Source organism: Myotis nattereri (assembly GCF_964212035.1).
Source record: "Myotis nattereri genome assembly, chromosome: X".
NCBI lineage: Eukaryota > Metazoa > Chordata > Mammalia > Chiroptera > Vespertilionidae > Myotis > Myotis nattereri.
In genome coordinates this window covers 87,254,904-87,282,380 of record NC_138078.1, presented here as the reverse complement: position 1 = coordinate 87,282,380, position 27,477 = coordinate 87,254,904, and the positions used below count along the sequence as shown (strand labels likewise).

General features: G+C 37.3%; 1 protein-coding gene across 1 annotated transcript in view; it reads right to left on the bottom strand.

Moving 5' to 3' along the window:
• DIAPH2 (diaphanous related formin 2) overlaps positions 1 to 27,477 on the bottom strand; it is a 940,956-nt gene that overhangs the window by 420,969 nt on the left and 492,510 nt on the right. Inside the window, exon 23 of the mRNA XM_081115447.1 lies at positions 17,034 to 17,163. Within this exon, the coding sequence (XP_080971573.1) occupies positions 17,034 to 17,163 (130 nt within the window). The remainder of the gene's footprint in view (positions 1 to 17,033; positions 17,164 to 27,477) is intronic.

The following is a 27,477-nucleotide window of genomic DNA, read 5'->3' as shown; positions in this document are numbered from 1 at the left end:
AGGGGCACATGGTGGTAGAGTCTAAAAGCCACAAAAATGGTGTCTGTTTTCCTCAATGCATTTTTCTTAAGAATTTCAATATGCTCTTTCATTCTCTATATACTTTCACTTTCTTGGTGCTCTTATCCACTCACATAGATTTAAATACTACTTCTGATTAGAAGATATTGGAACAGAAGATTTACAAAATAAATAATCATTTATTAAAATTTATTTGTAGGTGACAAATCTTTGCACACTTACAGATCCTCTCAATCTGAGTATACCACATAATGTTTAATGTGTGTTAACCTCCAAAAATAAAGATATGCAGATTTTATGGCCATTAAGAGTTTATAGAAAGTATTAACTTTCAGGATATATATATATATACACACACACATATATATATATGCATATATATATATATACACACACAGATATACATATACACACACACACATATCTGTGTATGTGTGTGTGATTTTCTGTATTTATGTGTATTTTTTCCTTAAAACAAAGGCTCCTTTATAGATAATATAGATATTTATTCATAGATAATATAAATGATATACTATGTGCAGAACAGAACATCTAGTGCATTGGTTTAATAGAGCATATCTAAAAGTTGTAGTTATCATTATTCTTTACAGTTCCAATCAAATTCAATTCTTCTTCTACGAAGGGCCCAGGGCTCTTTATGCTTTCAGATGGGTGTTATTCTAATTCACTGAAAAATAGTTACTTGGATCCCTAGTCCTAGGATTTTCAGTATTTCAGCCTCTTTGATTCCCTATATACTAGTACTTTCACTTTCTTGGTGCTCTTATCCACGCACATGGATTTAAATACTATCCATGTGCTGATTATTTTCAAATGTCTGTCTCTAGCTCCCAAATCTCCCCTGAACTTCCAGACTCTCATATCCATCTGCTTGTTTGACACCCCCATTTTTACATATAATAAACAAGTAAAACTTATGTACAAAACTGAACTCCTGATATTCCCAACTCCTAAACCTGGTCCTTCTATGGCAGCAGCTCTCAACCTGTGGGTTGTGACCCCTTTGGTGGTCGAATGATCCTTTCACAGGGGTCGCCTAAGACCATCCTGCATATCATATTTACATTACGATTCATAACAGTAGCGACATTACAGTTATGAAGTAGCAACAAAAATAATTTTATGGTTGGGTCACAACATGAGGAACTGTATTTAAAGGACCAGAAGGTTGAGAACCACTGTCTATGTGGTATGCCCTACTTCAATTGATGACTAATCCATCTTTTTTTCAGTTGCTCTGATTACAACCTTTGGAGTATTTGTTGAAGAAATCAAATTGTCACACTTCTTATCCTATTTCTCAGCAAATGCAGCCTGCTTATCTTTAAAGAAATAGTAAATGTACTTCTCATAACCTCCACTACTATCACCCTAATTTACCCTAACATCTTTTCTCACTTGATCAACTTCAATAATCTCCTGATCTTCCTCTACTCTTGCCCTATTGCAATCCATTTCTCCACATGGCAGTTTGAATGATTCTTTTAAATATAAGTCAGATCTAATTACACCCATAATCTCAACCTGCTTATGGTTTCCCATCAAAATCTAAATAAGCCAATGACCATTCCAGACCCTTCATACATGCTCTTGTCCCTGGCTACATCTCCAACCTCTTTTCCTTTCACACTCTCCCTCATTCACTTTGGTCTACCAGTGGTCGGCAAACTCATTAGTGAACAGAGCCAAATATAAACAGTACAAAGATTGAAATTTCTCTTGAGAGCCAAATTTTTTAAACTTAAACTATATAGGTAGGTACACTGTTATTAACTTAATAAGGGTACTCCTAAGGCTTAGGAAGAGCCACTTTCAATGGGCCAAAAAGCCGCATGTGGCTCGTGAGCTGCAGTTTGCCGAGCAAGGGTCTAGACCACTGGTTCCCTCAAATACATTATGCAGGTAGAAGACTCAGGGTCTTCTGCATTCACTGTTTCCATTGCTTGAAATGTCCTTTACTGAGATACAAACATGGCTTGTTACTTCAGTTTAATTAATTTAAAATATATATATTTGTTGTTGTTGTTGATTTCAGAGAGGAAGGGAGAGGGAGAGAGAGATAGAATCATCAATGGTAAGAGAGAATCATTGATTGGCTACCCGCTGCAGGCCCCACACTGGGGATCGACTCCAAAACCTGGGCATGTGCCCTGACCGGGAATCGAACCATGACCTCCTGGTTCATAGATCGACTCTCAACCACTGAGCCATGCCGGCCAGGCGTTCAATCAAATTTTTGACCAAACACCTCCATAAAGAGGCCTCCGTAATCACTATATGTAATACAGCACCCTCCATCATCCTCTATTTTCTTACCTTGCTTTATTTTTTCTTTATAACACTTATAACTGAATCCTCCCATGGAAATGAGAACTTTGTTTTAGTCACTACTATAGTCCAAGTGTACAGAATGGTTCGAGACATACGATAAGTCCTCAATAATTACTTATTCAGGAGGTGAGTAAATAAATGAACTGCATGATGAGTCATGTCTTAAATTAAATTATATTTATAAATATAAATACACAGTGGATCTTCATTACAAGATTCCATATTTGTGAATTTGTCAACTTGCTGAATTTTCCCTGTAACCCTGGTAAAATCTCACAGCAATTCTGTGGTCATTCACACACACACATGTGCATAGTAGTGAAAAATGTGAGTTGCTCCAGGCAAATGCTGCCAGCTGAGGTCAAACAAGGTGACACTCTGACTTGTTGTTTTAGCTCACATAAACAGCTAGCCTTTTGTGATCTATTTAGTGCCATGTTTTTCTTATTTGGGTGCATTTTTGAGTGATCTTGTTTTTTAAAATGACCCTCAAGTATAATAAAGAAGTGCTGTCTAGCGTTTCTATGAGTAAGAAGGGTGTGATGTGCCTCCCAGAGAGAAGATGTGTGTTAAATAGACTTCATTCAGGAATGAGTCATACTGCTGCTGGCTGTGAGTTCAATGTTAATGAATCAACCATGTATATTAAACAGGGTGTCTTTAAACAGAAACAGACATAAAACAAGGCTATGTTTTGACTGGTTGATGAAAATGTTGAGACCAGTGACGCGCAGGAATATAACCCTACACTTCAACGAGAAACAGTGATTCAGTATTTGCTAGTTGAGTGTTCACAGTGACTTTATAGAACATAAGCACTGCAAATGACAAGAATCAACTGTATATACTACACAGGAAAAAAAGAATATTACTGACATCAAATATTAGTGTTAAGTATATTATAATTCATTTTATTACTTCCTTTAATCCCTATTTGGACTATCTCTATTCAATGTTATAAATATCACAATGAAATTCTTGTGTATAAAACTTAGTGCCCATTTCTGATCATCTTTTTGAGACAAATAAAAGGTTTGCAAAACGTTTGAGGTTCTTGATACATTTTGCTTTCCAAAAAGTTGTAGTCATCATGAACTTGGACCATTAATACCTAAGCACCTCCCATGCACCATCTGAACCAGCACTGAATATATGATATAGTTTGTTTTTAACCTCTGCCAATTCAATAGCTGAAAAGTTGTATCTTATTATTTTACTAGAGGCCCGATGCACGAAATTTGTGCAAGGAGTTCGGCTCTCACAGCAGTGGAGGCTTGTCTTGGCCCTCACAGCCCCAGCTTTATCTGGAAGGTCATCCAGAAGGGCGTCTGGAAGGTCATTCAGCTGTCTGGTCTAATTAGCCTATTATGCTTTTATTATTATAGATGTGCATTTCTTCCATTACTGATGAGGTTTAACATTTTTTGGTATGCTTTCCTTCTGATAATGTTCTGTCCATGTGCCATTTGCCCACTTAAGTGTTAAGAATCATTTCTATTGAGTTTCTAAGTAAGCTGGGATATAAACTGAGGCATTCATAGAAATGTTTGAAATAACTCATTTTCCTTTGAATAACACCTAGTCAGGGTGGTTTCTAAGAGTAAAAGATACATGAATACTAGTAACTGCACAAGTTAGTTGGAAGCGTACCCATACTTCCATGGAATAGGTTACTGAAGAAAAGTGACATATTATTAAAAAAGGGATACAAACATACAACTCAGGGACTGCAAGTCCTTATCCTATTAGAGTTAAATAAACTTGTTTTAAGTTGATGACCATATACCCTTCAAGAAGGGTGGGCAATGGAGATATTTATTCTTTGGTCATCCTCACAGGGTTTGTTACTATTTTCTGTGGACATGTAGAAGTAAACATCAATTGAGTAAAACCCTTAATTCTAACAATACCATTTTCATACATTTAGTGGTTTACTGTAGTTTAGGCTAAACCAGTAAGTGTTTGTATTTACATGGTGTCACTGGGTGTTTCTAATTATAATAATTAATGTTCCCATTAAAATACAGAATTTACTAAAGTTTATATTGCTTTCTAAGTTTTTCTTAAATTTATGAATACAATTTTCATGTTTTATACCTTTTTCAACTCTGCTTTTAATATTACTTTCTATGTTGCTACAGTGAAAAACAAAGGGGATAGAGAAGTAGTCAAAAGCTTAGCTCTTATAAACTGTGTAACCTTGAGGACTTCATTTACTGTTTCTGAGACTCAGTGTCCTGTTCCATAAAATCATGCTTAGAACAGTGTCTGGCAATTACTAAGCACTTTATAAATGGTAATGGTTATGATTATCACTATCAGGTATAAGGAAATGCATAATTAAGTGAATAAGCAATAGCTAGCATAAACATTAGCCTTTGGTTTTCTGCTACAAATGCAAGCCAAGTCCATTTCTTCAACATGCACATCAAAAATGCTTTATTATCATTTTCATTAGTTATTATAATATTTAAAAATTATGCCTTTTTATTTTCCCCAATCATTGGCTATTAATTACTTAGAATATTCTATTATAAACTACATGCTTTTTCTTCATTTTTATACATACTAAGGACAATAATAACCTAGAAAAATAAGATACTGGAACTTTTACAATCACCTCTTGAATGTGGAACACTGATTCCTCCATCAAAGCTTACAAATGTCACTCAAAATCAGATGAGCCTCTGTGATCATGTTTTTAGAGTCTTACTTCTAGAAGACCACAAGATGGAAAAAGTAAAAGAACATGTAAAGGAAACAAAATTAATAACATCATACATTCTTTCAGAGAGCTTTGTGATTTATCAAGTAAACATTGACATTCATTTTAAAAATGAGACTGAAGCCCTAACCGGTTTGGCTCAGTGGATAGAGCATCAGCCTGTGGACTCAAGGGTCCCAGGTTCGATTCCGGTCAAGGGCATGTACCTTGGTTGCGGGCACATCCCCAATAGGGAGTGTGCAGGAGGCAGCTGATCGATGTTTCTCTCTCATCGATGTTGCTAACTTTCTATCCCTCTCCCTTCCTCTCTGTAAAAAATAATAAAAAAAGAGACTGAACAAACAAAAACAACCGTGCCAAAATCATCTGGAATTAATATCATGTTAGCTTGAATAATAAATCATTATTTATTATATGGTTTGTAGAAAATGAGAAATGCTATTGTAGAAAATGAGACACAGGAACTGAGAGTTTAGATAGCCAAACTATGATCCAACAAGCAGGTAGTAACAAAGTTGAAACTAGAATGTATATGTTATGATTCTCATCTTTGGACATATTATTTCCAGCATGTGTTTCTTTCAGATAGGACTATACCAGAATCCTTTGCCACGGAGCTATTAGCTTCCAATAGGACTCAGTGTCTTTTCACCTTATTATTTTAATAAATCTTCTAATAAAAATACCAGTTCCAGTCTGTTTTACATGAAATACCATTTAAGCAGTTTGAATCATATGAAACTGACACAAGTCAGTATTATGCTTGCTATTTACTAATTTACCTCATTGCCTTGCAGGATCCAAATTCTGGAAAGAGAACCCAGTTGAATTCAAGCAGTGTAACCCTCTATGACTTGGTCCTGTGTTCAAGCCATGTTAGAAATGTGTAAAAAGTGGAGAGTGGAAGCGATGGCTTAGGTTGCTGTGATACCGTTCTTACAATCTCCTGAAAACCCTAACCCTGTATCCTAGCCCTTGCTGATCCTTATTGATGACTCCAGCAAAAGGACTGGTAGTGATGAAAACCGCAGCAAGGGTAACCAAGGTGATTGCCAGATTCCACCCATTTTTCTCTAGGGTACAAGGGAATCTCCCCTCAGAGCATGAGCCACCTCTTATGACTGCTGTCACAGCAGACAGCTGATTCTTTCTTCATTTCTGTTGCTCTTCCCTCTTCCCTTGCCCCTCTCCACCTTGACATTACCATTCAACATCAGTAAGTTAACCTTTTGCATCAAATATGTCCCTGAGTTTTACTTTAGGAGTCAATCAAATTATAACAACTTCAGGAGACAATCAAATTGTAGCATTTGATGTATGAATATTCACTTTTCAACTAATGAGCTTGAATTCACAATGAGATAAAACTGAACAATATTCCCACATATCCCATTTCCTGACATTGAAGCAAAGCCACAGTGATAACAATGACAGCAGTGACAGGCTCTTGGTGAAAATTTTAACTCCAGATGTGCTCAGAACATGTTGGGATTCAATGCTATACAAGACAGCACAATGTTGATGATAACTATGGAAAGATCACCCTGAGTGTTTACATGGTATATAACGTGCTTGGAGGTTTCTTTTTTTTCTTTTCTCATTTTTTTAATACTAGAATGCTCCCATCTATTCTTACTCTAAAAGTCACAGACAAAATCCTTAAGTGACATACAACTTGCTAAGAAATAATAATTATTTACAATAACATCAGATCAACTCTAACAGCGAATATTTATACAATGAATGTGATCATCATAACTAAACACACCCATAAACCAGGATCCACATCAAGAACGGAACATGCCATGTACCCCATAATCCTCCCAGTAACCAACCCACCCCATGAGTAGCCATTATAATGATTTCTAACGCCATACATTAGTTTTAAATAATGCTTTTTGAACATCTGGTTTTCTATTAGTTGCTTAATGTTCAAGATGTTGAAATTAAATATCTGCAAATGTATGTTAGTTCATGTAAGTGCCCACTGTGGGGTTTAATAAAGACAGTGACAAGAATGAGGCTGATGTTCAATAAGCATTCACTGAGCTAAATTTACTCTCCACGTCCTGTGTTAGACTTTGCCCTAAAAAGGAGACAAATCATTATACATTATTTCAGAAAGCATCATGGCAGGATGCAGCCATAAACATGGAAAGCCTTAGAGTATAATGCAAGCGAGTGAAGGATCAAGTACCAAACTAAAATGTTCAAGTAAGTACCGTGGAAGATGAAGGAAGTGAGAGACCCAGTAAAGCCCAAACAGTTGGGAAGTCATTATGGAGGGGTAAGATTTAAGCTGGGACTTCAAAAAGATACTTAAGGACATATATATTTTTATATATGAAAGGATGCTCAACTTCACTAGCTTAAGGGAAATTCAAATTAAAACCAGAATGAGATACCACCTCACACCTGTAAGAATGGCTATCATAAAAAAGACAAGAAATAACAAGTGTTGGAGAGATTTGGGCAAAAAAGGAACCCTCATAACTGCTGGTGGGAATGGAAATTAATACAGACACTACAGAAAACACTATGGAGGTTCCTAAAAAATTTTAGAATAGACCTACCATATAGCCCAGCAAACACTCTTTTAGGTATCTACCCCCAAATTTTGAAAACATTTATTCATAAAGATATACATACTACTATACTCACTGCAGCATTATTCATGGCGGAAAACACATATAAACATCTTTACTAGATGACTGAATAAAGAAAATGTGGTACTTATATATAAAATAATACTATTCAGCCATAATAAAGATGAAATACTACCATTTACAACAACATGAATATATCCTGAGAATATCATGCTAAGTAAAATAAGCCAGACAGAAGAAAAACAAGAACCATGTGATTTCATACATATGTGGGATTTAAAACAGAAAGCAACAAACAAACAAACCAAAAAAACAAACAGGAAAAAAACACCCATATACACAGACAACAGTATGGTGGAGACGAAGGTGGACGTGGGTGGGGGCAGACAGAAGAGAGTAAAGGGGGTCAAATATACGGTGATGGAAGGAGACTTGACTCTGGGTGATGAAGACACAAAGCAATATGCAGATGAAGTATTAGAGAACTGTACACTTGAAACATATAATCTTATAAGTCAATGTCACTTCAATAAATTTAATTTTAAAGATACTTAGGGCTCAAAAGGGCTGAGGGAAGGGGGTGGCATTTCAGTTTGGAAAACTGCAGAAGCTTAAGCTGAGACAGGCAAGGCAATGGTTTGAGACAGATAAGCTACGCATATAAATGTCTAGCAGAAAAAATCCTGGGATGCAAAAGCTAAGGTACTCTGACAAATGCCTATAGAAGCCTATAAAAATTTGTTGATTCAATCTATCTTAATGAAGCTGTTTAATTTATTTCATTATAAAGAGAAAATGAATTAACTCTAGAGTGAAGGAGACTGGCAAATTCCACCTTAATCCAGCAAGCAAAGCAACAGAACAAACTAAAATTATGTGCCATCAGATAGGATATAAGAGAATAACACAACACAACTTCTGTGATATTTCCAGACTGAGAGAAACTAAAGTGATACGAAAACTAAACATAAACCTTGATATTGGATTCAATCATTTTGGGGACAATTGGTAAATCAAAATGGTAGTAATCAGATAGCAGTGATTTATCAGTGCTATGTTCCTAATTTGGATGGTTATATTGTGGTTGAATAGGAAAATGTCTTTGTAGGAAAAACACACTAAAGTATAGAGGAGTGATGGACTATCATGTCAGCAACTGATTTTTAATGGTTTAGAAGGAAAAAAAGTTCTTTATACTATAAAAAAAATGTTTATTTATGTTAAAACATTTTTCTTAAATCCAAATGGCCATGGTCTCTGCCTCCTTTCACTGCTAACTGAAGGTATTAGTGTTTTCAACAGTTTCTTCTAGAAATGAAAATGAATTATAGTGTTTTTATACATATGAATTGAAAACACGGGTTGGTAATAACTAGATTACTAATCACCAAGAAAACATGACTTTCTTTCCCAAGTCCTTTTGACTTCTCAGTTTGAAAAGACATTTTCTATACATGTTCTAGACTTCTTACTCTTTTTACTATTTTAAACAATGCACTGTGTTAAAAAAAAAATTAGGGTTGATTTGGTGAGGGTAAGGAAGAAAGAAGTATAACAAACTGGAAAATGTATGACTTTGATTCCCTAAAACTTAATATTCCTTTAAATTTTATAAGATATTTATAGTGTTGATATGATAAATATTTCTTGGTGAATGAATTACATTCTAAATTATTTTAAACAGTATGTATGAAAAAGTCCAAAGGAAACTAAACAACTTATTTTTTTTATTAAAATGATGTAATGATGTATACTCAGTTTAACTCAGATGGCGAACATTTTTTAAAAAGATTTTTAATTGATTTTTAGAAAGAGAGAAACATTGATGTGAGAGAGAAACATCAATCAGCAGCCTCCTGTATGCTTCCTACTAGGGATTGAGCCTGCAACCCAGTCATCTGACCTAGAATCAAACCTACCACCTTTCAGTACATGGGACGACACCCAACCAACTGAGCCACATCGGCCAGGGCAGATTACTAACATTTAAGTAAGGTCAAGTCTACTGATATTTTGTTTCATCAGTATATTATGTGCTTCCAAAAAGTTCAACTAAAACTCAAAGTTTAAATCTGCTAGGAAATCCAACAGTTTAATACTTTCTCATATATTGGGTCCTGTGAGTCACTATACATTAAATGCTCCAGAAACAGTAGGATTTTATTCCATAACTCAAAGATTTTTCAATAAAACTAACAGTGGACAATATGAAATTAATTTTTTCAGGAATTAGAATAACAGAAGTTTCAGCTGTTAGGCAGATATTACATTGAGCCAGTCGGCTGCCATTCATTCCTATGAGACTTTTAATCCTTACTGTTCATCACAAACCTTTATGGTTTGGTGGCCTCCATAAGTTTAGGTATCTCCACATTACCTTGATTGTTTCCATTTTTAACTTTCTCCTTGAAAGAAGTAAAACATGGACCAGGAAATACAGGTAAGTCCTGGTGTCCTCTTTATTCTGAATTATCTTGTTTTTCCTGTTGTATTTACAGCAAACAGTACTAGTAATTTTCAGGTTGCTATTCTCTATGTGTGAACTTCTCACAATGTTTTATTTTCAAATATGCCTGCTGTACTAAAAGGATATGCAATGATTCAACTTAATAAACATTTATTGAGCATTTACTTCTCCCTGACATGCTGCACTAGCACTGAGACCATAGGGACACATGGGGCATATTCCTTGTCATTGGGGAACTCAATCTATGAGGTACATAGAGAAGCAAACAATGAAATAAAAATGCAAATATACTATGTGCTATGTTACAAATAAGGCTAACACACTGTTGTGACAGAAAGAAAGGAGAGGATAATTTTGTCAAAATGGGGAGAGGATGTGGACCACTACATTGAGGAAATAGCATTAACATTTCAGTAAGCCTTTCATTTGGTCAGCATTTACTTTCTATGTTTCCCAATAGGTAAGCATAAATTATTTGTTGTATATTGTAGACCACAAAGGAAGCAAACATGGAGCTGAACTGTATTTAAAAAAAGAACTCTAGACAAGGTCTGCAAACTTTCATTGACTCTCCACCCAGTACTATGATTCCTTCATCATTCTGCGCCTCAGTATCTTCAACTGTCAAATGATGAACTTGGACTAACTGCCATCTTGGTCCCTTTTTGCAAGGACTCTGTGACTTCTAAAGTTTCTGCAAGCTCTGGAGTTTCAGAAAAAGTTGGTATGGGTTTTTTCACTCCCCCAACTTTTTTACCCTGTTATTATATTACTTTTTTCTTTTTCTTTATTTCATAGATTTTTTTCCTCTACAATATTTCCTATAATCTGAACTTTTATCGTTATTAATCCTATGAATAAATCAGAGTGGATAAACAGGTAATCAGAGTTACTTATTATGACATGAAAGATGGCAGATATCAAAAGATATAGTTGATCATTAAATTGTATAATAGATTGATTTGATTCAAAAGAAATTAACACTGTTCATAAGAAATTTAACCAGCTCTTATTTTGTAGGATGGCACTAATTTAACTGAAATGAAACCCATTTTGGATTTATGCAAAACCTTAGGATTAATAGTGCCTTCAAATATATTAATATAATTTTCCCCTGTTGAGTAGAATAGTTTTAATTAAACTTTACTAACCCCTTTGGTTTAATCCCTGGAGCTGACCTATAAAACACTAGAGGTTTTAAATCAAACCATAAAAATGTTCAAAGCTGAAAGTTAAAGTGATGGCCATGAGGGGTGGGAGGACAAAAAAGGATTTACAAAATATGTCTAGTAAACTAGCAATACTTTATGCAAGATATATTTATACATCTATCATATACAATTATATACACTGACATATACATAATATTAAAAAGTAATCATTGGGGAAAAGGTAATTGTGGTTTATAAAAAATATTTTAAATATTTAAAGGCATCAGGGTCTCTATAGCAACCAGGTTTTTTTCCTCTCTAAGACTCATCGGTATGCCAAACATGAATGAGAGGACCTGCAGATTTATAATTTAACATAGGATAGAATGACCAGAGCAAGATTATTTTATTAATTACACTGGTAATAAATTACATTGTAGTGTTTTATTTTGAACTTCATAAGGGCTATGAGAATATCTAGAAGAAAGTTCGGCATTCTCCTCCCTCACCCAGCCTGCTTGCTTCCCCTCTTCCTGAAATAATCACTGAATAGATAAATAAACAAGTGAAATCAAACCAAAACAAAACCACTCTATAATTCTTTAAGCAGCGCTTCATAAATTTTCCCACCCAAGTATTCCTAATGGAAGAGAAGATTGAACACATGCCCCTAGGGATCTACTGCTAGTTTGAAGTTTCTTTGAAGTCATCTGTTTTATTTTAAAAATTCATGTGGATTTTGCATCCTACTCCATAATATAGATCTGTTTTAATGTAAAAATTATGTGTTTTCCCCAATATCTTTGCATTGCAGGGCTCTAGGAAAATAGACTAAGTTTACACCACAGGTTTGCATCTTCCAAGACCCACACAACTTTAGAAGTTTAGCTTTATAAGGGATAAAGGCAATTATAAAATACACTTTTTCCATGGATCTCATATTTTTACTTCAGTTTTCCTTTTACTTCCATGTAATTTCTTTTTCTTTGTCAGTTAATTTGAGGCCTATGCCTTTAGGACTGAACTGAAATAAATGTCTAGTATTTGCTATACCAGACAGAAAAGATCCTTACTCTATCAAAATAAGAACTCAGGTTCTAATAATTCAAAAACATAGAAATAAGAGATTAATAGTCATGCAATTTTCTTCACATATTAGTTATACAATTCAATCATTAACTAAATTAGTTTCATCTTATCTATAGCCCTTCAGTTTAAAAAAAAATACTGTTTTTGGTTTTGTTTGTGAAGATGATCATTAGTCCATCATGGAAAAAAATGAACTATATAGTACTGATCTCTTTTTATTTTTGCTGGTGGACTGTGAATATATATATATATATATATACACACACACACACAGTATATGCTATACACAGTACTAAAAGTAACAGAATGAGATTCAGACAGGACTGAAATGTGCATTAAGCAAACAAGATAAATTAGACTCAAATACCAAGGAAATGTATTTAACTATAAATAAATGGGAACTGGCTTGACCTTTTACCATGTTTTTTGTTTTTTCGTTTGTTTGTTTTCCCTGCAGACTAAATTCAAAAGTATTTTCTCCTAAGGTTTTAGTAGCAAAATACTCGGAAGAAAATAAAAGGAAATAGATTCTGAACAGTGATATGACAAATGATAGTCAGTTGTCTTAGAGAACTTGGCAGGTGAGATTTCCAGGCATGAGATGCAGCATGAAATCATACACAGAAATGGGGAATGAAAATGGCTCCAGAGAAAATATGCCTGGGCACACTGAAATGAAAACTAGGAGAAAATGAAAGAGGGATTGAGCAGGCAGAATGTGCTTAAGAACTTTTTGAGTTGAGAACTCTGAGTCAGAATTTCATAGGGAAAGAAAAAGAACTAGTGAAAATAACTTGAGAATGGGGATTGCTGCGGCCCAAACAGTGAGATAGGAAGAAGCTTTCTGGTAACAGTCTTTTGAATAAACTGGCAGGCAGAATGCATAAAAGCAGAAATAATCAAAATACAACAGAGAGATTTTGCTTTTGGAATGGATTGTGAGAAAGAAGTTGGTTATATTGTAAGAGAAAAATATGAAAAGATTTATCAAAAGCCCAGACACAAGAAACAAATAGAACTGAATATACTACATATTTAGCTGAGACTAGAGGAACTATAGGTACCCTTATGATTATGATCATTCCCTTCTAAAAAGGCAAGGGCGACAGCTATAATATTTAGAGTAGTACATCAATTACTACCACTACTACTACTAATTACCATAATAAAGATAGCGGTATAGCAACAACTGGGTAATTACTATGTGCCAAGCCTGTCAGTGCGTACTTTGAACATGGCAATTCATTTCATCTTATTGTCACTATCATTTCCATTTTATAGATGAGGAAACAAAAACTTGAAAGTTTTAATTACTAATTCAACATTACAGAACTGATAAGTGATAGAGCAAGGAGTAGAACTTTATAAAATCTAACTCAAAAAGCTGTGCTCTCTAGGGTACCTTCATCAATAGCAGTTGCTAAAAGTGTGTATGATATGATATAGACATAGACAGAGATAAACAAGTATCCTATCTAATAATAGACAAACATGGTAATTGACCGTACCTTTGTTATGCCTCCCATTGGCTAATCAGCATGATATGCAAATTAATTGCCAACAAAGATGGCGGCAAATTTGCATACTGCAGGCAGGGTGGGACAACACCATCCCGCTTGCCCAGCCGCCATCTGGGCCTGCTATCTGCGATCCTGGGGGGGGGGGGGGGCGGGGGTCCTGTATGCAAACGGATGGGGCAGCAGTGATCCGCCGGCCCACCCGGGCATCCCGTGTGCGACCCAGGGTGGGGCCCCAACCCCTGGATCAGCCCTGCTGAGTGTGCGACCCGGGGCGGCACCACAACCCCCTGATTGGCCCTGCCCTGTGCACGACCCGGCGGGGCAGGCACCTAGGAATCGGCCTGCCATCTGCCACCCGGGGAGCAGGTCTAAGCCAGCAGGTGGTTATCTCCTGAGGGATCCCAGACTGTGAGAGGGCACAAGTGGGGCTGAGGGACACCCCCCACCCCTCCCACCCCTGCCAGTGCACAAATTTTTGTGCACCGGGCCTCTAGTTTAGATATAACAATGAAAGCTGATATAAACTCAATCAGATTTCATTAGAGTTGTTACAGATTATTTTGGATAAAGATATGTTTATCAGTTATATTCATGAAAAGTGTCCTTAAATGTAAGAATTAAAAATCACCATTGTAAAACTGACAGATCATTTTATTTTATTTAAAAATATACTTGATATGCTTCCTCCCAAAATCTTTCTGAAATTGATCTACATGTTAAAGGAATAAAATTTAGGAAAAATTCTGATAAAGGGCAATAAAAATTAAGAATAGTCCTGAAATGATATAATTTCAGAATTGGTCTTTTTTTGTGACATTTCTCATGTTTCAAATTATAATATAAATTTTATAAATATTGATATTATTCTACATTAGTTATATGTTAGTAAATATGCCTCTAGTTATGAAGGTGTGTTTTTAGGTTTTTTTACAAAATTTTTATTGATTTCAGAGAGAAAGGGAGAGGGAGAGATAGAAACATTAATGATGAGAGAGAATCATTGATTGGCTGTATCCTGCACACTCCACATTGGGGATGGAGCCTGCATCCCAGGCATGTACCCTGACTGGGAATCAAAGCATGATCTCGTGGTTCATAGGTTGACACCCAACCACTGAGCCACTCGGGTCAGGCACAAAGGTGTGCTTTTAAATTCAAGGACCAAGATATAGAAATTCTTTAGAAAAGCAATTTATAGAAAGTTGCTATTAAAGTTGTAGTGAGTAAAATTTTCCATCATATTATAAAGATTTTTTTTTATAAAAAGGAAAGCAAATAAATAGTACTATGGAGTCATCGTTTGTCTCCTAGTGTTATTCTGTTCCTGGGACCACAAAATGCAACACAGTGGATTAAAGAAATATGTTGCCCTGGCCAGATACTCAGTGGTTAGGGCATCAGCCCATACACTGAAGGGTTGTGGGTTCATTTCTTTCTCAAGGGCACACACCTGAGTTGCAGGTTTGATCTCTGGTTTGGTCAGAAAGTGTGCAGGAGGCAACCAATCCATGTGTCTCACATCAATGTTTCTCTCTCTCCCATCCTTCCCTCCCGTCTACTCTCTCTAAAAATCAATGAAAAAAAATCTTCTAGTGATGATTAACAAAAATAAAAAAAATCAACATTAGACATTAATTAAAGCAATTTTAAAAATAAAAGTTAAAAAAAGAAATATGTTGAGGGTTTGATAATACCAGACCAGCAGAGATGACCATTGAATAATATTACACAAAAAAGATTTTAAGCTTTATAGACACACGTTTTCCCCCTTCAAATGACAATAACTGGTTTATATGGATTGTAATAAACTTGGGAAATGTACATGCTTTTGTTCCCTTACTGAAAATCCTCAGAGTTATAGAGAAATGTATTTACAACAGAGCAATTTCAAATATAAGATTTATGAGGCACAATGTACTTCTCCACATATATATTCTCACCTTCAAAAATGTTTCCTGCTCTAGCAGGTTTGGCTCAGTGGATAGAGCATTGGCCTGCAGACCAAAGGGTCCTGGGTTCGATTCTGGTCAAGGGCACGTACCTCCGTTGCAGGCTCCTCCCCAACCTGGGCCCTGGTCAGGGCTCGTGCAGGAGGCAACCAATCGATGTGCTTTTCTCACATTAATATTTCTCTCTGTCTTTCCCTTTCTCTTCCACTCTCCCTAAAGATCAGTGGAAAAATATCGTCGAGTGAGAATTAAAAAAAAAAGTTTCCTTATTCCTCCTTTCTTTCACTTTTCAACTTCTTACTGGAGTAGACAATACTAACCATCAAATCTAATTAACTTAAATAACAATCTTAGAAACATTTTTGTCTCCCACTCCTGTTCCTCCCTGGTGCCACATCCTACCCATTCTAGTCCTTCAATGATGAACCTGCTGACTACCACACTGAGACCAGACTGCTCAGAAAGACACTGAAATCTCTGAGATGGCCACCTCAATGCTCCCACCTTACAGTCAACCACTCTTTCACCTGTCCTAACACATTCTGCCACTGGGCCTTGCTCATATTATTTGCTCTCTAGAAAGCATGCCTTTTTCATGTCTGTAAAAGTCCTCTCCTCAAGTTTCACCCTTTGGTTTCTTCCATGAAAGCCTTTTCTTATCTACGTTTCTTATCAGAATGACTTTCTCATCTAAACTACAGTACATTATCTTTTCATGTAGCACTTCTCATATTCATCCTTGTTTTATCAAGTATTTGTATGTATGTCTTTTCTTACCTTCTAGATTTTAAACACACTCAAACAAGAAATGTCTCACAATCATTTTGCTATCACCAAATACCCCATAGTATGGCACCTTTGCAAACAATATACATTCCAGTGTTTAAGAAATGTAGGTATGAATGAACATACTATCTGATCAGATATTAAAGCCTCAATAATCTAGCAGTGTTGCAAAATAAAGTAAGTCAAAAGCAGGCCATTAAAACACACTATGCTGTCAAATGTAAGCTAACAGAAACTGTCTTCCTGTTATTCTTATATCAGTAAAGTAACAGAATAAAAAGATTAATGTTTATAGATTATTTAATCCTATCATTTAAAATATAATACTTAACAAGGAGTAGTCTCAACGCAGTTACAAATCAATTACCTTTGCTTGCACTTTCTATATGTTCCAGTTCTTCAGGAAATTTCAGGATATCCCGGTATTTTTCTTCACAAATTTCAGCAATAAAATGCAAGAGGGTTGTTTTTTGATCTGCTGATTTAGTATCTCTTATCTGGAATGAAAAAAACAAAAATATTAGTATAATTTTTAGTAACAAATACAAATTTTTTTCTTAAATAAGTGGAATGAATAAACTCAATTCATCATGACTAATTAAAAAATAAGTTTGGGGTAGGTTCCAGTGGGGTCTAATAATAATGCTCTGAATTTTAAAATGACCTCCCCCCCATTTTAAAAGCAAGAAAGATGACAAAAAAATGAAAAATTAAATGTGAATCTATTTTTAAAGTGTATAAATTATCATGGTAAAATGAATGATTCTTTTCATGAGAAAACAACTTTCATTCAAATATTAATAATAGAAACCCAAGTTAATGTGTGCTTATGTTATCAGCATTCTGTTCTTAGATTTATCACAGAAATATATTCTGGAAAGTAAGTTTCCTTTGTGAAGTTATATTTATTTCTAGCCATCATTGATGCAAATTAATGTAAAAGAGTAAACACATTTTACCCTCCTTTACTTGCATGGGCCATCAAAAAAGAATAACTGACAACTTCTTATGCAGATTTATAAACAGAATCCGAGCACGCAATCATGGTAATATGACAAAGTTTATTTGTATGCTTACACATTATATTTCCTTTGTAGAGACACTAGGAAAGAGATGCTACAGTTAGAATCATAAAAATCTTTAAAGTATAAGATAAAAAAATCTATGATGAGAATCAAAGTGTTTTCCTTAATATAACTCTCATCCTAAACTAAGCTGCAAATGAAATCAAGGATTTACTGAAAAACAAAGGATAAATATGGCATAAAGTATCAAGTTTTCTCATTCTGTTGGATGTTTTAATTCTATAATCCCTAGATGATGGATTTGTCTACTGATGTTCATACTGATTCGGTGTTTTTCGCTTTAAGGATTACTCTGTTTCAAATAAAAGAGTATTCTTCACAAACAGGTTTATAAAAAGGCTGTGGGGGATATTTAGCTAACTACAGAGGAATTTCATCTCACTGTTTTAGTGACTTAGACCAAAAAAAATTGCATTTGGTCAATCAGTCCATATTGAATCTCTTTTGTTCTACAGATTTTAAACAACTGTTTACAGCCCAATGACATGAAAAACTTCAAAGAAATATTACTCTCAAGGCTCAAAAGAAACAGTCACAGGAGGCATGATGTTGAAATTTCAAGTGCTCACCATTACTTTTAGAATTTCTAGGATTACCTTATCCCAGGTAGGTAAAATATGTAAAACTTGGCATTATTAGTTTGATTCACCAAACACTTTATAGCACCACAAGGTTGAAATGACACAATTCAAGGACAAGCTATAAGAACAAAAAGCACCAAAAACCTCAAGGGCAATCTGTCTTAAGTAAGGCTTGTGGCTGTATTGGAATCAATGGGAAGCTCTCTTTCCTAAGGAGAGGTCTCTACCTGGGATTACAGTGTTACATGTTCACGAAGTGTATCATTTTCAGAGGATGCTGGATATTCCAACTAATAAGAAAATTAGCATTTACTTTTTTTCACACAAATTACCTGAATTCCTAAATCCTAAAATCCTAAAAGTTAGGGAAAATGAAGGTACATCTTCCGAAGGGAAAGGAAATTAATCTATATTTTATGAATTTTGTGTTGAAACACACACACACACACACACACACACACACACACGCAAAACAACAAAAACCCACCTAATTTTTCAGGACACCAAATTGTACAAGTTTATTTTATTTTTTTAAATGCACATGGCCAACACTAGAAAGTAAAACATAAAAATACAAAAAGAGCATTGTGCTCATATGTCAATTTTATGGATGACTGAAAATTTCAGCTGCTGACATGAATACTTATACATGCTTAACTTTCAAAAACTTTTTAATTGGTAACTATTCATTCAGAATCCGGTCCATTAATTTTATTTCTGTTAAGAAATTTAGTAGAATCAATGGTTATATTTTAAAAAGGTAGAGCATAATATTTCAGTTAAATAAATATCTTGGTATCTTTGTCAAAATCAGAAAGAGTTGTAGACAGAATATGCATGCACTTTTTATTTTCATTTTATTTTATTGTATTAACTATTGGCCCAGTGCATGGATTCGTGCACATTGAAAGGAAATTAATTAGAAGAAATATTTTAATATCGCTATTTGCCCTTTCTCTATAATAGAAGTGTCAACCAAATTCACAATAGACAATGACAGATCGAAACACATGCGTGCGAGTGGCACCAGCAAAAGCTTTATATGTATAACACATAAGCGAGTCAACTTAGCCTTTTATAGATATGGAATAAACTTGCTTAATTAGACCAGCTTTCTGATGTAGCTAAACTTTTTCCAGCCAAGTGAAGCCCCACAACTTCTCTTTTAGGTAAATGTCAGCAACATAGCAGTAAATATCAACATCAAACAGATTATTATTATAGATCACACATGGAGAACAAAGGGTAAATTATTTAACTGCAGCAGTGTTTGACTATATTCTGCACAGTGAGAAAACCTGAAGTCATTTTAAAGGTCCACGATTTCTTACTTCTTTTCAGTTGGGTCAAGTTTCTAAACTTTCTAAATCTCCATGTTCCGGCTAATGAAAAGAAAATAGGATTCTACTGAGTCTCCTATCTACCTACTCCAGGACTTCTGTGAGGATGAAATGAGATGAGGCATAGGAAAATGCTTCACAAACATCTGGTTAAAGTGTAAACTATTTCCACCTGGGCATAAAGCAAGTCATGTTCCTGGGCTGAAGAAACTGAAAGGAGGCTAGTCGCTAGGGAGAGGAAGCAGGGCACTGCTACATAACATCATTACCTGGAGGGACACTTAGCATATTAGCCTTTTATATACCAGTATATAGATCCTTGCCCAAGGATATGTTTTACTAATTTTAGAGAGGGGAGAGAAGGAGAGGGAGAGAGAAAGAGATAGAGGAAAGAGAAACATGGATCAGTTGCCTTCCACACCCACTCCTACTAGGGATCAAATCCACAACCCAGGTACATGCCCTGATTGGGAATCGAACCCACAACCTTTTGGTGCACAAAACTATGCCCCAACAAAAAGCCACACCAGCCAGAGCTGCATGTATTTTTCTCAGAATTGTAATATTCCCTTTGAAGCATGGGCAAGCATAGCCAAGTGGATGTCTTATCAAGCTAAGAAATACCTTGGTTGGTAGAGGAGACAAATTGCTAAATCTGTATTGCAATATTTATTTTTTAAATAACTTCATACAGAGAGTCCTTTTTAAGGCTTCAAACTGGAATGGAATAATCATGACAAATATGTGGTCTTGGTGTTTTTTTTTTCTATTTATATGATCCTTAGGTCAATCATTTAAAATAAAATTTAAATATTAAAATATAAGGTGAAAGAATGTTTACTTAGGAAAATATATTTACTTTGTTCTATCATAACATCAGTCTCTCTTACCACAAACACACCATTCACACATTAGCCACTGTCTCTCTCAGGACCTACTGTTGTTCAATATCAGCACAGAAGGCAAGAACATTCACCTTCATTAATTCAAATGGTTAGTGGTAATTATCCAATAATTTGCTCTTCCAAGTGTACTAGTTGGATATATACATTCCTTGGGATAGTATAAAAGTAACCTAATCTGAGTTTGGGTTAGTTTATCTACACTAATAAAAGACAAACATGCAAATTGACCACATCGTCACTATGCCTTAAGCCACACCTACCATCCAATCAGAGCAACTATATGCAAATTAACCCAACCAAGATGGCGGCCGGCAGCCATGGAGCTGGAGTGAGCAGGAGGCTTGGTTGCCCCAGTGATGGAGGAAGCAAAGCTTCCCGCCTGCCACGGCTGGCTCTGAACTCCACTCAAGGCAACAAAGTTTCAATTATAGAAGATAAATAAACCCCAGATACCTGCTTACAGCCAGCCGTAGCCATGGAGCTGGAGCAAGAAGGAGGCTTGGGTTGCCCCTGGCAATGGAGGAAGCCAAGCTTCCCACCTGCCCTGGCTGGCTCTGAGCTCCACTCAAGGCTACAGAGTTTCAATTATAGAAGGTAAATAAATCCCAGAATTAAAAAAAAAAAAGAAAAGCAAAAAAGGAGAGGCTGGGAGCTTCTGTTGCCGGGGGGCTTGGCCAGCCTGAAAACTGCCCTCAGCCCCTCCCCCAGACTGGCCAGGCACCCCAGTAGGGACCCCCCACCCTAAAGGGGGTGTGGCCACCCTGAAAACAGCCATCAGCCCCTCACCCAGGCTGGCCAGGCACCCCAGTGGGGACCCCAACCCTGATTGGGGTGTGACCAGCCTGCAAACAGCCACCAGCCCCTCACCCAGGCTGGCCAGGCACCCCAATGGGGACCCCCACCCTGAAGGAGGTGTGACCAGCTGCAAACAGCCATCAGCCCCTCACCCAGGCTGGCCAGGCACCCCAGTGGGGACCCCCAACCTGAAGGGGGTGTGACCATCCTGCAAACAGCCACCAGCCCCTCACCCAGGCTGGCCAGGCACCCCAGTGGGACCCCCACCCTGATCTGGGACACCCTTCAGGGCAAACCAGCTGGCCCCCACCCAGGCACCAGGCCTCTATCCTATATAATAAAAGGGTAATATGCAAAGTGACCCTCACAGCAGAACGACTGGGAATGACTGGTCACTATGACACACACTGACCACCAGGGGGCAGATGCTCAATGCAGGAGCTGCCCCCTGGTGGCCAGTGCGCTCCCACAGGGGGAGCTCTGCTCAGCCACAAGCCAGGCTGATGGCTGCCAGCACAACGGTGGTGGTGGGAGCCTCTCCTGCCTCCTTAGCAGCACTAAGGATGTCCGACTGCAGCTTAGGTCTGCTCCCCGCTGGTAAGTGGACATCTCCTGAGGGCTGCTGGGCTGCCAGAGCGATGTTTGACTGCCCGCTTGGGCCTGATCCCCCGGGGAGTGGGCCTAAGCCAGCAGGTGGACATCCTCCAAGGGGGCCCAGACTGTAAGAGGGCATAGGCTGGGCTGAGGGACCCCCCACGAGTGCACAAATTTTTGTGCACTAGGCCTCTAGTTCATAAATAAAATTGATTTCTCTTTGATATCTGGTTAACTAGAAATTATGTTAACTTAAATTAACATCAAATATTCCAATAATAGTTGTCCAGATTGCCTAAGGCTCAGCAGTGACTAGAAGCACTTCAACGTTTTCTATAGCCAGAAGCCAAGTGCCTTTTTGCATTCCTGTCCTTGCTCTCTCCCCCTCCCTCTCAGCAGCCACAGTGAGGCAGTAGTGTGAGGGATATAGGACTTCTCTTTATAAGATGCAAAAGGATGTACAAAATGGTTACCCTACAATCCTCTGTCTTGTACATATTTCCAATTAATAAAAACACAAACAGCAGTTCCAGAAATTGAAAGTCTCTTAAAAAGTTCAAAACATTTTATAATATTTTACGAGCCGAGTTATCAAGGAATGATAACAATAAAAGTAAAATAGAGTAATTCACTACCTTCACTGATAAAGTACCATCAGTTAATAAACCACATAGCGATTTTAATTGTAATCATCTGACCAATAAATGTTACACATAAAGATTAATAAGTGAATTTATACTAACTGTGTCTACCTAATCTATAATAACTTCCTGAAAAGGTACATTAATACAAAATAGCTTTAACATAAAAACACCTATTTCTATAGCAAATTCTGATCATTTCTCCTTTTCCTAATAAATACTGGTGCTGCATTATGAAAGATAATATTTATATTTGATGTGTTAAACACATTTTCAAAATTTTAGTTAGATAGCAAAATATGAACAACTAATTGCCATATAAAATACTATTTTTTATTTCAAATGCTATTATTCAAGCTTCAAAATGTGTGAACTTTGCCCTTTCTTTGAATCAGGGATTTGAGCACACCGAAACCAGCACACAGCCAGAGAGCCTGAGAAAACAACATTTTAATCATCTACGTCAGTCACACTCAATCTTTCTCTGAAGGACCCCTTCTGTAGGTAATTTTCCCTTCTGCTGAGATTTAAGCCTATTTCTTCTTGCTCTGTTCTCAGTGGGAGAGCACTGGACACTCTGTACAACCACCTCTCACAGAGTGAAAGTTCCCTTCACATGTGTCGTATTCTCTACACCAGTGATTTTTCACCTTTTTCATCTCACAGCACACATAAACTAATTATTCAAATTCTGCAGCACACCAAAAACATTTTTTGTTGATCTGACAAAAAAATGTATAATTTCTATTCATTCACCCCAGACAGCTATTGCTGTGTTGACTGTTGTCTTTTTTTTTTTTTTTTTTTTTTACAATCTAAGGGAAAAGAGGTCAGTAGCCCTAATACTTAGTATTTCATGTTTTAAAATTTCTTGTGGCATGTAGGTCTCCTCTAAACCAAACAATTTCAGTTCATTTAACTTCTCCAAACAAGTTAGTTTTCAAATGTTTAATTTTGTCAGGATAAAAATTAAACATTTAAAAATATTTTTTACAGTTAACTAATTTTAATTATAAATTAATTTTATAATTATAATTTAATTATAATTTATGCATCATAGAATATATATATGAACGGAATATTTTATATTATATATTATAGAATACACTAGTATACATGATTGGAATAATTAGAATCCATTCAAAGTTTCTTTTGCACAGGCTCCCATCACCTACTATAAAAGCATACAAACTTCTTGGTTTTGCTCAAAAGGCCTTTGCCATCCGGCCTTTCCTACCTTTCTAACCTGTCCCTGCCGCATACATTTCTCTTCAGTCTGATCACAGTTGCTTGGACAGACCATGCAGTGAAACAGCACCGTGCTTTTGCACATCTCTTTCTAGATTTCCCTTCCTTCTCCCTTTTTTTTCTATCCACCAGGTGAATACCTACTCATGTTTCAAGACCATTCAACTACCATGTCCTTTCTGAAGACTTTTCTATTTCAGGAGTAAACATGACCTACATTTGCTATGCCCTTCACTATATACCTTTCAACATGGTAATTTTTTCCAGTCAGTATATGCTCTTTCAATGGCGGAAACTGTTTCACTAATTTTTTTTTTATATATATCCACAGTACCTAAGAGAATGCTAGAACATACTAGGTAGGCAATAAATGTTTCTAAATGAAGATTTTTCTCCACATAAGCTCCCATTTGCATGAGCTACAGAACAATACATCTAAATTAAATATGTGTGTGTGTGTATGTGTCTGTGTACATACTCACATATACACAAGAGGTTGACTACTGACTACAAAGCTAAATATTTCCAGGACAAATCTATTGGAGAGGTGGGAGTGAATGCCGGAATAAAGTTACAATATGCCCCACAGGAAGTGGAGCACCATGCATTTGTAAGGGGAGGGACTTTAGGAGCAAGCAAATATGAATTTAGAAGTGCATTCAATGATCCACTACGGGCTAGGGCTGTGCTAGAACCCAGGGATCAGAGATAAATAGCACATCTTACCTTCAAAGTCTCTGGGAGCTCAGAATTTAGGAGAAAACACGAAATTATAGAGAAAAGAGAAAACACAGGAGAGTAACTTAGTGGCAAATTATGTAATTAAAATGTTAACTATGGTATATGTAAAAAAGGCAAAGAAAAGAACAAATTCAATATACATTGTGAAGACAAACATGATTAAGTAACGGCAAAAGAATATTTGAAATGAGAAAAAGGGAAAAATAAAAGACTCCAAAAGTTTTAAGTTCTGATAATTAAAAGAATGGCTGTAGCATGTCCATAACAAGGAAAGCAATGACTCCAGAGAGAGCTGGCTTGAGGAAAGAGGTCATCTTTTAAATATAAGTATTAGCTACATGGAGGTAATGTATGAGAAGGTGGTCATGATTGTTCCATTCTCTGTGCTTCATTTTATCCTATACTAGAAGCCCAGTGCATGGATTCATGCACTGATGGGGTCCCTCTGCCTGGCCTGCACCCTCTCACAATCTGGGACCCCTCAGGGGATGTCAGACTGTCAGTTTTGGCCTCTAATCCTATATAATAAAAGCCTAATATGCTAAGTGTCCGGTCATCCAGTTGGCCATTCAACCAATCAAAGCATAATATGCTAATGATATGCTAAGGCTTCTCAACTGCTTGCTATGATGTGCACTGGCCAACAGGGGGTAGATGCTTCAAGCGGTAGGCTAGCTTGCTGCTGGGGTCCGGCCCATCAGGACTGAGCGAGATGGGCTGGACACACCCTGGAGCCCTCCCACGATCCCTCCCTGGCTGGCCAACCTCCTGCGTCTCTCCCCGGCCCTGATTGTGCACCAATGGGGCCTCTTGGCCTGGCCTGTGCCCTCTCGCAATCTGGGACCCCTCGGGGGATGTTGGAGAGCTGGATTTGGCCCGATGGTAGAATGACTGGTCACTATGACACGCACTGACCACCAGGGGCAGATGCTCAATGCAGGAGCTGCCCCCTGGTGGTCAGTGCACTCCCACAGGGGGAGCACCACTCAGCTAGAAGCCAGGCTCATGTCTGGCAAGTGCAGCAGTGGTGATGGGAGCCTCTCATGCCTCCACAGCAGCGTTAAGGATATCTGGCTGCCATCAGATGGACATCCTCCAAGGGCCTCTGGACTGTGAGAGGGCACAGGCCAGGCTGAGGGTGTCCACCCCCCCAGAGTGCACAAATTTCATGCACTGGGCCTCTAGTATGCATATAAAATCTTTGATTAATCTCTTCCCAACCCTCCCCCTGCCCACTTCCCTCTGAGATTCATCAGTCTGTTCCATGTTTCCATGCCTGTGCATCAGGCGTCTGTCCCCTGGTGGTCACTGCGCATCACAGCTACTGGTCAAACAGTCGAACAGTCACTTAGGCTTTAATATATATACTAGTGGCCCAGTGCACAAAATTCGTGCCCAGTAAAAGGGAATTAATTAGAGGAAATATTTTAATATTGCTATTTGCTCTTTCTCTATAATAGAAGTGTCAGAGATTAAAGAAAATTAATAAAATGTATATGAAAATCTCCCTCCTGTCAGAGTCTAGGGTGCATCATGGGACCCAGAATCAAGTCCCCACCCACCTGCGTGCACCTCGAAATCATGCAAGACCCAGACCCGGCTGGCCCCACCCCTGTCAAGCCCCACAAGGCAGGGGGCACAGGCTCAGGTCTCCTGTCAAGCCCCGCTGGGGCGGGGGTGCGGCCTCAGGTCCCCCAGCCCCAGCATGAGGGCACAAGGGTATGACTACCATTTGCATATTAGCTGTTTATTATATAGGATATATAGATGATTTAACCTAATTATGTTTTTTAAACATCCAAATGACTATGTTACTCTCTTCCTTCAAAAAAATCCAATGGTCCTCTAAAACTCATAAAGTTCAAATTTCTAAACAGAGTAGTTATTAGCACAGATATTGTATTCAGACAGAACTGGTTTTGAACCTTGATTCTATCATTCACTAGTTGTACAACCTTGGGCAAGTTACTTTAACACTATATGTCTAAGCTTTCCTGTCTCTAAAATGGGCATTAAATAATACTTGTGCTCACACACTTGCACAATTGAATAAGATAATACTTTATCATGATCAGATCATTATCCAGATTAGAAGTGATGAGAGCCAGGTTTAGTTTCCCATCTTCCCACAGAGAGAGTCATTAGCAGAACCTCAAATTCCCTCTGTGCTCAGGGCCCCTGTTACCACCTTGACCATATGTCTAGCTCTAGCTATTAGCCCTCAGCACCCACTTCAGCTGTGCTGGCTTCCTAGCTGCTGTTCCTTGAATCCACCAGGTATGCATCTCCCTCAGAGTGGTTATGAGTGCTTTTTCTCTGCCTGGAAAGTTTTGCCTTTACTTACCTGCATCTTTGCCCTCTGTCAAGATCTATTCTTAAAAGTCACTCTCTCACCATGGTCTTTCCTAGCCACTCTATCTAAAATTGAAATCCATTATCTTAACACCTCTTACCACCTCCCTCTTCTATTGTTATTCACAGCAATATCTCAAATATACTATATATTTTATTTACTTATTTACTGGACAACTCTTTCCATTAGAATGTCAGATACACAAGTGCAGGGCTTTTTTTTTTTTTGTCTTCTCCATTCAGTTTTTCTTTTAGAGAGGGAGAAAGGGATAGACACATCGATGTGAGAGCACAACATTGATTGGCTGCCTCCTACACACGGCCTACCCAGGATTGAGCCAGCAAGCCGGGCATGTGCCCTTGACTGAGAATCAAGCCAGCAACCTCCTAGTGCACTAAACAACCCCTAACCAACTGAACCACATCAGCTAGGCCTCTGTTTATATACCCAGCATCCAAAACAATGGCTGGCACATAATCAGTACTTAATACCTTAATACATATTTGTTGAATGCACAAATGGGTGAAG